Consider the following 14,040-nt stretch of genomic DNA (forward strand, 5'->3'; position numbering starts at 1 on the left):
AGTAATAGGATTAAATTCTGTCGTGCTTGTAAACAACTTGGAAAAATGCAATGATGAAGTCAAAATGCTGAAGAAGCTCTACTATGGTTTAAATCAATGACTGCTGTTTCTAACTATGTCAGAGCAAAAATGAAGTACGGTAGCTACTAGGTGCCAGTAACAACTGTTTAAGTAGAAGTTTTTGTAACATAAAATCTATATAGTTAAGGAGATTATCAAATTCAAATGGTCTAAGTACAAATCTGTACTGTAAGAACTCACTGAAAAATGAAGCAGCACAAGATCAATGAAGATATTGTAGTAATGAATATTGGTAAAATGAAAGCTTTTTACAAAGACTGAGGAAAATTTACTACAGATCATCCTAACAGTGCAAGGTAAGAAGAAAAAAGAAACAACAGAAAAAGAAAACCTATAGATTGCTCGATTGTGGATGGACTATTAGGACTAGGACAGTCTAGTGAAGAGGGATAGGATGGAAGACATGGAATGAGTGAAATGTTGAATTATAGAGAATTATATAGGGAAGAAGGGGTGGGCAGAAGATACAGAATTAAGCAGGACAAAGAAAGGGATTGTGTAGAGGACAGAAGACAAGTATTTGAAAGGAAAAGAAAAAGGGGAGAAAAATCCGAAAAACGTGAAATGTAGGGATGGAAACAAAGAACCAGGAGCTGTAGAAGATCTGCAGGCAAGATGAGAAACTTGGATGGTATGCAGCAGAAAAATGGGCTGGGAAACAGGAGGAGCTCTGTTAAGGAAAAGAAAGGAAGTTTTTGTTTTGTTTTGTTTTAAAAGTTTGCTAGTATTAAGAAAGGGTACAGAATGAAAGTAAACATTGTTCCGTGCAGTTCCTCAGAGGTACACATAACAGCATTGTGCCAGCACACTGGCCACAATACATTGAGATATCAGTATGTTGCATAATAGTGCAAAGCAGATATTGAAATCCAACATGATGTCATCAGACTGTGATTACTTTACCGCTGTCTGAAACTTGATTTAGTGATTCTCCAACTCGTCAGGACTAAGTAACACCAAAGTTATCTATTAAAGGAGTCTTTTTTTGATGGAAATATTCATTTATACCTCTAAATGATGCACTAAAAGGGCTGATGAATGCCTCTACCAACATGACATGAAATGGTTTCTAGTTTGGTAATTCCTGCAAAAACCAGTTTCAGTATGAGTGTGTACAGTAAATTTTGAGGTGCCAAATCTTCATTACCCATTCAAGAACAAAGTCACTGGATGTTTTACTGAAGCCTTCCTCAATGGACCATGTGGGTATGTACACAGGAAAAAGTCAGAATAGTTCTGAAATGATTTTTAGGGTATCGAGAATGACAGCATTTTTGTCATTAAGTTACAACTATAACACCTAAGTAGATCCATAGGCCAAAATTATTATACTCTGACAACTTGTCTCGGCATTGCTATTGAGACAGCCACTGTGAAGTCTATTCTGTGAAGTCTGCTTCATAGAAACTTCTACACCATGAAGTCTACTTCACTGATCATTCTGCACCTCGTTACCTCATCACTGAAACACTTTTGTTGCTTTTAAAGCACTCCAGGTGTGCAGGGGGAAGAGACATACAATTACTCTAAGTGTGTAATTACATATTATTAGCAGAATGCAACACAAATGCGAGAGCGTGCAAATAATTTGCATAGTCCATGACTGTTCAGTAGATGTTGAAGAATTTATATTGACCAAAATACTTTCTAAATCTAAAGATCATGGGCTACATACTAGATAGATCATACATAGATGATAATTAACCAATAACCAGCAATCAGACAAATAGGAATAATAGCAGTTTCTTGCCTTTTTCTTTCTTGACCGTTTATATTACAGTCAGAAATGTCTAGCTTTAGCAGCATTTTAAAGGCATTAGATTTCCCGTCAAACAAAAACTGCACTGCTGAAATATGATAGATACTATTTTTTAATTTTTTTTTAATCACTAGCATTATGCAAATCCATGTAACATATGCCAGACTTTTGTCTTGGATGTCTCCTAAAAGAACTGGCAAGACTTTTTAAAATGCAGAATATTTAAACATTTTATTCCCAGGATTTTATTTACTCTTTAGAGGTTTAAGATCACAGGCCTAGCTGTTTTAACTTGATGTATTTCTCTTTTAATCGGTAAATTCTGCCCTCAATTCCACTTAGATGCATACAGTGAACGTCACAATGTTATAACATTCTTTCATTATACTGTAAAATTCCAAGTGTCCCTCTCGCACACATCAAAAGATAGAACAACAGGAGCGATAAGGTTTCAAGAACATGGGAACAAAATTTTGCAAAGTAGTATTTTCTTTCAGGTAGAAATTCAAATTACCACAAGTAATCTGAGTTTTCCTTCAAAAGGGACATCTAATGTAATCAAATGTAAACAGTGGTGAGTTTAATAATATAAAAACTACTTGCAAAGTGAGAAATTCTGTTGTGGAACTCCATGCTATATGTAATTACAGAGGTCAAGAATGTAGCAGGGATTCAAAACCAGGTCTGAACATGTGTAACAAGACTTATAAAAGGTACCAAAAACCCCACTTTGAAAGTGTTACTAAGCCTTGTGTTTCAGGGCTAATGCAATTTTTAACAACTTGATATTATCAATGGGTGGAAAGAAGTAATTGGAAATCTCTACTACATGCTCCTTAAGACCTTCCAGGAATCGCTTTATATTGACTACAGTCAGAGACGGGCAACTGAAAAAAACCAGCTTTGTGCCCCATTCTAGAGTAGCAATTATAGCATTCCATGTCTGTGCAACACCATCAAGAGGCAAAGTGACCATCAGTGAGGGATTACAGCTTGGCAGATGCTTAGTTTCTTGTTCATATACATTTGCTTTCAAATAGGAACCAAGTGGCTAGGTGTAGAATGGAGCTTTTCATCTTAGAAAGAACACAGTTATTACTCAAATGTCACTGATAATATTAGTCTTAAGGTCACAAAAGAATTGCAGCTAAGGCCTATATATAAAATCCAACCAAATATTCTCCATATAATTGTAACAAAATGTAACAGAGTCCAAATTTACGTCCTGATCAACTTGTTTAGTAATATAGGTAAAGGAGAATTTTTTAAAAAAAACAATATTCAAAGTATTGATTTCCCTGGTAGCATAAAAACAAACACAGCTGTCAACTAATTAAAATGCTAGGCAGACAGCATATTTTAATTGTAGGAATACTTACTTAAAACTTGAAAGAGAAAGAGAAGCGCTTATTAATAAATATTAAGACCAACGTATTAAACTTACAAAGGTACACACACAAAATTTTAGAAACACTATCATGTAAAATCAAACAGAGGGAAAAATTTAAAAGGATAATTAAATACTCATTTATTACTGTTTTCAAGACAAATTATCCTAGCATAAACCAGGATTTAATATTTGATTTATGTTGCTTCTTTCACCATAAACTGAAGACTGAGAAAATACTTAAAATTTTGCAAATCACCAAATGGGTCAAAATCCCACTTATGGTTTTATATCTAACACTGATATGTCAAAGTCCTATAGTATTTGTCTGTTTAGGGTTACTGACTGTTATAGGGTTAGAAATTTTAGCCTTATCGTGGTATTTCTCACTTAGAAAAGGGAATCAAACATTACAGTTTAACTGTATGGTGACCCTGCTCCTGAAAATAGTCAGTCCTTTCCCACAGGTACAATGTAGATTTTTTTCTTATTTTTGCTATCTATTATTTTTAAAAGTACTCTAAGGTACTGTGTAATTTGAAACTTTTAATTACTTTGACTAATGTTTTCTGTTTTGCTTCTTAAATTTTTTTCCCATTCTCTGAATATGTTCATTTTCTTTAAGGGAACCAAATTTCATGGGTCATTTACATGAAGGCGATGCTGGCAGACCTTTTTAAGCCCAGATATCTGACTTATAAATTAACAAATACCTTTATCTGTAATTAGATTTTTTCCTCTCCTTCTTACCCCCATTACACAACTCTTTTTCCAGACAAAATCCTGTGAAAATCTTGATTCTTCTGTCAAACAGTCTTATTTCTGAGTTAAACATTTTGTTCCAAACAACTTTACATAACTGTTCAGAATAGCTGTCCAGTTGTTGTTCCTGGCCTTTCCAGACCATGTACTTAGTTCTCTTGTCTGGACCACTGACATAGAAAGGGATATTTTTCTTGAATCACATCACATATAATGCTAATTAAAATACCCTCTTTTCAGTATTGATACAGGTAGTTCTACCAGGTAGCGGTAGGTTTTCTTACAGCTATTTTCTTCTACAAGGCAATGTGAAAAGTTGTAAGTGACGTTACAAAAAATCTTGTCAGAACTGCTATATGAGCCTCAGAGGTGGAAAAAATATAAGCAGATTATATGCAAAATCTTCAAGGCAATCATTTAAATTTTCTAATACATTTGAGAAGCTCTTATCTGTGTTATCAAAGCCCACGGTATACAGCTTCAATAAGTAAGGAAAGATCTAAACTTCAACCAGTGGGACTGCCTTTTCCTTCACCAAGCAGCTAATATTAAAATGGACTACACCTATAAATATTGTCCCTCCTATATCCAATGTCTTCAGGTCTGGAGTAGCCAAAGATAAGAAGCTGTTTATAACTGTAAATTAAAACACCTTGCAGTTTAACTTGTAGCATGTTAGGACTGAAATAATTATGACCTTGAATACAGTTCCCTACATCTTATGTATCGTATGCAAGGCCTATCAGCTTTATTAAAGGCAAATTTTATTTTCATTTATATTGTTTCACTTAATTATGTAATCAATTATGTTCTGGCTATCATTAATACCTGACTGTCAACAACATATGATAAACTGAAAATTTGTCTTCATCCCAGGAAGCAGGTTAATGGTAAGGCAGAACTGGTAAGAAAAGAAAACTGAGTGAAAACCAGTGCTTCCCATTGCTTTAGCGCTTGGTAAGGGAGACACAATACCCAGTGCTGATCACCTTGGACATTTTGCTTAAGTTAACTCTAAAATGTTTATATTTTTTTAAAGTTTTTTGTCAAAGAAAGATATAATGAAGAGCTCTCATTATACTCCTCTGCCAATCTTTGGCAGTGAAATACTGAGCTTTCAACGTCTGCATGTGGGCATTTGTTTAAACACTCTTGTTTAACATTCAGATTGTAAAATGGAAAAGAAGAAAAGTTAAGTTTTATCAGAAAGTTCTCAAAATTGTCCCTGAGAACATGAAGTTGAACTGGTTTTTTTTCCCCACAATAAGGATTTGGCAACTGAAACTCAATAATCAGATATGTCGATAATGTCATTGATCGACAAAAACCTCAATTCATGCATGGTTACTGCTATATTTGCTTTGCAGAATTAATATAAGCAAACAGCAATTATAATTTACTTTAGATAACACTTGGCATACACACAGGGACCTGATGCATTCAGTGCTATATGTGACCCTGTGTCAATTATAGCGAATTTTCATAATGAATTACTGAGAATGAACATCAGAAGAAGATTGTCTGCATAGGAATTTACTGGAAGTATTTTAATTAACACTTCTTTATATTACTATGCAAAGATATCAGGAAGTAAAATTATATTGGATTTTAGGATTTAATTAGTTTAAGTCTAAAGGTCTCCTTACCTTCTATTGCTGAGAGTAGAACACGAGAATGGTCATATGCAATTACATTCGCGTATCTGTTCTTTGGTTTGTTTACTTCCAGGTTGGAGTGTTCCCATGTGAACTGCTGACCAGGATCAATAGACTTCAAAAAACAAAGAGAAGAAAAGAAAAGGAAACTATTTATAATCATTACAAACCATATGCTCCCATAGTTTACTTTGGAAATATTTTGCTTTTGAAAGAAAATTATGACACTGGGATACATTGTAACATATTATATCTTATTATATAAAGCATTTTGTATTTATGCATCTGAAATTTCCACCAGGTAGCCAAACCATAAGCTTTTCAAATGCAAGGCTTTCTCTTCAGAAAGGCAAGGGTATGCTATCCATCTTTTCATCTTTTCACTCAGTTTGGCACGTGAGGGTTTCTAGCATAAGAGAGAATGAAAAAAATGACGGAAATCTCAAAAACACTGGGATGAAGGGGAATAAATATTTTTATCTTTCTCTATTACTAAGTGGACATGTTCAAACAATTCAGTGCCCTGTTTACTAAATAAATTCCAAATGTTCCTGAAGAAGTTTTCCACAAGAAAAATAATGTTGTTTCTGTTATTTTGTTTTGATGCCAGGCCAACACATGATACCAGTGCTGCTCAGGGAACCAACTGCATATCACCCAGGGACAACATAAAGAGAACTGATTTTTATTTCCTTGACTCATAAGTAAGAGAGCAATTCAGGCATATTTGAAATTTTAATGATCTGTTATTTATACACATAATTATATGGTCCTAGAACCACTGTTTATGTTCTGCTTCCTTCATGTTCCAGGATGGAGTTACTGAAGCTTGACCCACACTCCTTCATCCTTCACCAGCAGTAGAAGACTCCAGGCTCTACTACTTTTACCTCTATGGTTGAGGTATACATACAGCTGGGTAAATACAAAATACATAACAGATGGTACCTGCTTATGCCTGTTATGGTACTGGCTGTATGAAAGGTCATCTCATACTGAGAAGTCACAATTAATAATGTATTGTTTTACTTTTCACTTTCTGTAACATTAGAGACCTTAAAATTGTTTCATCAACACATATATGCAACTATGGTTTGCGGCTCATGCCCTTTGCTTAATCCTGGTAACAATCAGCAGTTCCTTATGCCAGGTTGCTATGAATTGTAAAAAACTAATGACACAGGTAAGCCTAGATGGGGCAGTTAACAAATGCTATGTTCACTTTCCATGAATAGACCAGCAACAAAGCACAAGTTGGAAGCTCCATACTGCCACTACAGCATCAAGCCATCACTTTTACATCGCTTATACTGAGTCCTTCCAGGGTTACAACAGCTGTGAGTCCACTTTATGTTAATGTAAATGAAATTTGGCCTGTAATCTATTAGAGTAGGTAATATCAGACAAAGAATATGTGTAAAATTAGTTAGTGTGATCTATTAGGATTTATCTCTTAGATTAATAATTACTATTCGGCCACTCAGAAAACTACTTCATTCTTACGCACCTTTACATATCTTAGACAATTTATTTATGTAACATTCAGTGAATGACTTTGCTTCTTTCTTGAGATTATTCTAAAAAAATTCATTTTGCCTGACTGCCTGAGAGAGAGGTCTTAAGAGTACCCCAGCATTTCTGTTTAGGAAACCAAGTCCCAGTACCTTATCCTATCTATTAATACCTTAGACTCACTTAACTTCTGTAACAGTTACCAGCTAATTTTCCTGAATTTTTCTAACTTTAATTATAGTCCTCTGGAGTTGGGCCTGGCTGAGCTCCCCAGCATAACCTAGCTGAGATTTGCTGAGCAGATGAGTGTGACAGTTCAGGTTCTGGCTCACCCTTTGCATACTGCTTTACCTATAGTAGCTGACGCAGAGTGTGTGGCAGCTCCTCCCTCAAGAGGAAATGAAACAGGACTTTTTAAAGGAATAAAGAAGAAATGAACTGCTTGGGAGCATGATGAAGGGCATGGAAATTTTACTTGTGGTTTGGATATGATTCACTTGAGTTGTACCACTGTGTGTGTTACTAACAGTACAAAAGGTGTTCTTAAATGGTTTGCAGCTCTGAATGAATCTGATTTCTTTTAATCTCCACAGAATTTTTGTGTGTCCCCCCCCAATTATTTTTTTTTAAAAGCAGTATTTGTGTTCACAATCTTAGCAATTTGTGGGAATATGCTTAACATATCTTAATACATCAATAGCATTAATATTTTACTCTTACTAAGTTAGTATCTGAATAAAGTAGTTATTAACATTAAAACTGTTGATGGCTTTTTTTCTGCCTTATTGTATTTTGTTTTCATATATAGGAACAACAAACTGTCACCCAGTTGGTATTCTTGCCACTTGTCCCTTCTGTGCTGTGCTTAAGTGTAAACATAGCAACCTGATCCTTCCAATACTAGGGCTTGATCCTTCTTTGACCAAAACATTACTTTTTCTCACTACACAATGAAATTCCTATTTATCAACAAAGGAGTAAAATTTTTATTCTATTTTCTTACAATTTAGTTTCATCACAGTAATATTCTTCCATCCTCTGAAATGGATAGAATATTGAAGCAGGTAAGCACTGCTTCATTTAAAAACACAAATATTTTTATCTTTACTGCTAAGTGCTATTTATGTAATCTAAGGTGAAGAGAAAGAATTTGGAGCACATTTCCATAAGCACTGGGAAGAGGAAAGTCATATGCATATATAGTATATTTAAGACATGTAATATACCCCTTTATCAGCTGACCAGCAATTCATCTACATCATCTGACTTGAAAAGCAATGAAATTTACATAATGACTTATCTCAGCAAGAATCTCCCCTCTTTTCTTTTTTGAGTGAATGGAGGTGAGTAAGATAACTTGTGCAGGATGTTTGCAGGTCAAGTTTTCAGTATTTTAGAAAGTAATTAGCATTGGTTTAGCTCAGAATTCTAGCAATCATTTAGAACACAAACATCGTAATTTCAAAATAAACAGTAGATGTTCTCAATATATTAATGCATTATACTCTAAATAAAGTTTTGAATAAAATTAATTACTTGACCAGGAATAAAGCACATCTACACTATCTGTGACTACGTAGTCAAAATATTTTGAGAGGCATACATGCAAACATGCTAGCTAAAGAGCAGCCCATAGACCCAGAATAAGGCAACACTGCCCTGCATTGCTGTAGACATAAACCTGAAGGAGTTTAGGTTCTTACCCACAGTGCTCAAATATTCTAGAAATTACTTCCCTATATAAGATGTCACACACACTTTCTCTTCACACTTGACAAAAAAACTAGAAAATAACAGAATAAACTGGTTGACTAACATGCTGCTACTTTTGAGCCTGGACTGCAGGACTAGGGCTTTACCGTATCAAAAATAAAAAAGTTATACACAAACTAAAAAAAAAAAGAAGAAACCATAAATTATCTGTTCACAATTACAACTCCTTGCAAACATGAAGTTTAAGGTGCATTTTTGCATATACAGTTGCACTTAGAAAATTATGATCTAAGTAGATTCTTACCCATTACGAGAAAAAGCTTCAGCTCTATATTATACCTATTGTTAATGTGAATTTATATATTATTAAGAATACTTTACATTTAAAGCTTAGCTTCAGCTGTTCAGTATTATTCTTCCCCTTTTCACTCCTTACTGTTTAAGTGATCTAAAGCTGCTTTTCAATACTAAAAAAAAAATCAAACAGCAGCTTTCTGTCAGCTATTTGTAGAAGTAGATGAGAATATGTTCATCAAAGCAGCATACTATATTCCCCATTCACTTCTTTGTATGATGTATGGCCAGATGGTGTAATTCAGTGATTAATATTTAGGCCTGCAAGCAGACATAGTTAACATAAATTATGTCAAAATCAGGCAAATGGACTGAACTTTAATCTTTCCTGTTTTTCTCACCAATCTGAACCACTTTGTGGCCTTACTATCCTCCCACAAAGCACTGTTTTGGCAAAAGAAAATTGATCTATATTTCCTCAGACTTAATAGCCACACTGGAACAAAGAGTAGAATGGTATTGGCAGACACATTTCAGAAGTGTGAAAGACCAATAACTCATGAATAACAAGTCTGTACTAACAGTTTTAATGAGTGCTTTAATGGTTTAATGGATGGCACTTTAATAGGATTTCTAGTATATTCATTCTGAAAGCTTGCTTCAATAAAGCTGTCATTAACAAAGAAGTGGATTTCTCCATAGCATAACTATGTAGTATGGGTGCTTTGTGCAAAAGAAATAAAGATATCTGTAATACTGTTATTACCCTCCCATGCTTTGACTAATCTTTCAGCTATTGTGTTCTAAATGGTTGGCTGCCGAAAAAAAAGTCTGATCCGTTACTAGGAAAAGACCTGAGCAATATTTACTAGTACAATGCACCATCCATAAAGTAGTTGTTTGACTATGAATCATGGTAATCAAAAAGTGTTTCTAGAAGAATTTCAAACAACCCCCCTCCAGTAAACTCTGTACCTGCTCATTGTGAAGTTTTCCTTTATTTAAACGAGAAGCAAACGTTCCCTGCTGTGATCATGAATCTTCCAGGAGTATAGCCTGGTACAGTACTGGGCAAGGAATGAGTATGACAAAATGCCACCCTTCCTGGTGTAACCTGACATGTGTCTGCCTGCCCTGGAACAGTGCTGTACTAAGGATGACTATGCCAGCAAATTAAGAGCCAGCAGGCTTGAGTCTTTGTGTGTCATGGCGATTGTGAGTTACTGCACAGGTTTCACAAGCCCAGAAGGGGAAGGAAGCATGTCCTGTAAAAAATTTTCCAGCACTGTAGGTGCTGTGTTTGAGATTCAAATTAAATCATCAAAAAGCACTGGGTCACAGAGAAACCTAAGACAAGGTAGAGAAACAACAATGAAAAAGACAAATTTGAGAGAAGACAATGCAAATAGACTGCAAAACTGGAGAAAGTAGTCAGGTACCCATAAAAATGAACAATTTGACCCTCTTTTAACAATGTCAGTGATTGTGATGAGAATTTCGTATCATAGCTGATGAATTTATAATAGGGTGCTATTGTATTATGCAGAAAACTGGCTAATAGGATGAGATGTACATACTGCTTTACCAAAACATGAATGCTAGATGCATTAGCATTAATACACGATCATGACAACTTGCTAACTGAAATTATGTTTTCTTATTAAGGCAGAGTTTTCCACATCACGCTGTAAAGGCTGCCATTTTCAAAAGACATGGGGGACCCATGTTTTTGCATGGCTATATCTTCTTTGGAACTCCAAGATAAGTTTGTATCGTGGTCCTAAACCAGTTAAAAATGCACAGATGAGACATTTCCTGTTAACTCTTGAAGAAAAGAGACCCAACTGTTCAGGAGTAGCTAGAAATACAACTAAGGCTTTTGCCAAACCCCTCTCAAGAACAAAGATATTTCCTCTACATTATGAAGCTAATATTCCTATGACAAATGAGATCATGTAAAACCTGATTCCAATGGAATTAAACAAGCTATATATGCATATAAATAAAGTATACTTAAAGAGGAAAACAATCATTATTTGAAAACATCTTTGAAGGACAGTCTATTACATAAAAGCTTTAGAAAACCTAACTTATAAGAACCATTCCTACTGTTTTGTATTTCTTTGCCTCCAGTCTTAAGCATAACCTGTTTATTCTCCACCTGTAATTAAAGTCCTTTGTCTGTAATAAGATAACCAGTTGTGGTGGAAATAATTTTGTGTTAAAACCAGAGGATTACACTCAACTTCATGTAGGAAATAAGTATCAGGAGCAGAAGAATACTTGAGTAAAGAAGAACATTGCTTAGTTTAAATCTTCTTGTGATTAAAGTATCCTGTTGTTTTGTTTTATATAGTACATGAAATACAGCAGCTCTTAAACACTAAACTTTGTAATTGTCTCATGAGACACCAGTGCTGCTTTAAATTTTCAATATAGTTTTAAAGCACTGACAACATTTGTTTTTTTAAGAAAGGAGTAAAGGAGTGAAATTCTTCACTGATCCAATTTTCCTTCATAAAACCCCTAAAAGTATTGCAGATGAATCTTTCTAAAAAGCCCCCACAAAACTCAGTTTTACCTATAATGACCTACACAATCTGTCATTGAATAATTTTTCTTGCTATAAGGAGTGCACCACTTTTCTCTTCCTACACATATCACTGTTTTCAGTTGGGCAAAATAAAACTGACATTTATTACAGTATTTGACTATTTCAACCATCTCTGTGGAATTCCTTGGCAAAATAGCATCAGGTATCAGACCAAAACCTAGCACCCTAATCTGATAACACCAGCTTTCTTTTATCTGAATATTCTTTTAATTATATAAGCATAAAAAAAAAATGCTGATATCACAAGGAAGCATCCACACCACAAAGGAAGGAGTTAATACACTACTATAAATCTTGACTAGTGCCACTTCAGATTCCTGCATTATGTCTTTAATACTCTCTATCATAGGTATCCTGCTGGCTCGGATACTATCCTAGGTGGAACAAAGCACCAAACAACCTAGGTGAATGCAACAGCATATGTGCTGTTAATAAGAAGACAACTTTTCATTGTTCACTGACTACACTAATTGTTTATAAATGGAGCACATCCTATGAAAGTAAAGTTACAGAATACCAATAAATGATGTTTTTAATATTAGAAAGAGGAAACTATTGTAAAGATAAAGAATAGAAAACACATTTTTTCTAAGAAGAAATTGATTTTTGCATATGAGTCACTATTATCAGTAATGATATGGCAGTTAAGTGTAGCTGTTTCTTTGGTAAAGATTAATTCAGTAGGTTATCTGTTCTTTTAAAGTGTTTTATATCAATAATAAGTTTTATATGTGCTTCTACTATATAAGATTTATTGTGTTTTAGTGTCCAGTGTTCACCTTGTTGCAGCTTAAGATACAAAAAGATAAATGTACTATATTCAGTAAATTGTTTTCTCATCACAAATCCTACCCACTGATACTGGAAAGCTGCAATAAAACTTGTAGGAGTACACCAGTGTGGCACAGAGTCAAAATGCATCTTCATCTTTTCCAATACTCAGTGTTAAAGCAAAAGACTGGCTGTAAATTACAGAAAGAAGCCTGATGAGGAAAAACATTAAAATTATATAGAACTTCTTGTAACACTAGTTAACCAGTGCACACACACATACACGGAAAGTAAATCATATAAAATAACACATAGAGGCCGGTAGTGTAATTTTGTGTTGCAGTGACAGGTTCCACAAAAATGATAGGAATCTGTATCTGCTTCCTTAAGGGAGTAAAGCTATGACTACAGATCTCAGATAATAAATGTGAAACTATTTTACACGACTCAGGAATCTGCTTTAGAGGAACAGATTTTCTGTTCTATGTTATAGGAGGAAATAACTTTACAAATACATCTAGTGTATTGCATAAAGTAGGCAGAACATTACTGTTCTGATTTAGTCTATCTCTATGACTGCTTTTTATTGTTAAATTCTGAAGCCTGAGTGAAGAAGGAGATAAAATATAAAGGTCAGTTTCTTATGAATATGGCTTTCTGCTTAGCAGCTGTCAAGTCCATATGGAGCCTTGCATTACATAAAAATCCCACTGAAACTGCCAAAGCCAGCAAAAGCTTCATAATAATCAGTTGGGGTCAAGAATCTTGCCTTTAAATTAGGGAATACAAAAGACCTATATGACATAAAGGATATGTCATGTTAACATGGTAAACCAACATTTTGCTAAGGCTTGGAGATTGCAAGCTAATAATAATTAATGAAGGATTATGAAGTTTATTTTGAAGTAGAGATTAATTTTATTGAGAAGAGGACATAGCACTATCTATGCTATAACTACAAAACTACTTTATCCAACAGGTGAATTAAAAGTTTATTTAAATCTTGCAATAGTCATAATCATTAAGGCTTGGCCCCTGTTCTCCCATGAAATCTGGTATTCAAGGTAAAGTTGTGAGAGAAGTATAATGATGCAAGTCTCCACTGTTCTCACGATCACCCCCTCTAAAAGCTGAGGTAGCAGAAGCCCTGAAGAGGACACTATGAAATAGTTTCTGAAGACTTGTAGAAGTAGGAACTCTTTCAATCAAAGACATCGAAGCTTAGAAAAGTTTACACAGCTGGAAGATGGTCTACATTGGAGAATACACTCCTTTTACCACATCATAGTAATGAAGGAGTTCTATTCCTCCCCTCCCCCGCCCCCCCTACGATTACATAGTTTATACCGTGCATATTGCTACTTACTTTTTTGCAATACCTCCTTTCCCAACTTACCACTTTACCCTGGATGTTCCTTCCAGAACCAGAGTGCAGAGAGATGCAGTTTGGAATTATTATTTCTTTAACAGCAATTTTAGATTCTTTTTCAAC

General features: G+C 34.7%; 1 protein-coding gene across 26 annotated transcripts in view; it reads right to left on the reverse strand.

Moving 5' to 3' along the window:
- Positions 1-14,040, reverse strand: part of PTPRD (protein tyrosine phosphatase receptor type D) — a 1,298,969-nt gene that overhangs the window by 58,834 nt on the left and 1,226,095 nt on the right. For all 26 annotated transcript variants that reach the window (XM_069776173.1, XM_069776170.1, XM_069776168.1 and 23 more), the window contains one exon: positions 5,636-5,759. In XM_069776173.1, coding sequence (XP_069632274.1) covers positions 5,636-5,759 — 124 coding nt within the window. The remainder of the gene's footprint in view (positions 1-5,635; positions 5,760-14,040) is intronic.

Source organism: Haliaeetus albicilla, chromosome Z (assembly GCF_947461875.1).
Source record: "Haliaeetus albicilla chromosome Z, bHalAlb1.1, whole genome shotgun sequence".
Taxonomy (NCBI): domain Eukaryota; kingdom Metazoa; phylum Chordata; class Aves; order Accipitriformes; family Accipitridae; genus Haliaeetus; species Haliaeetus albicilla.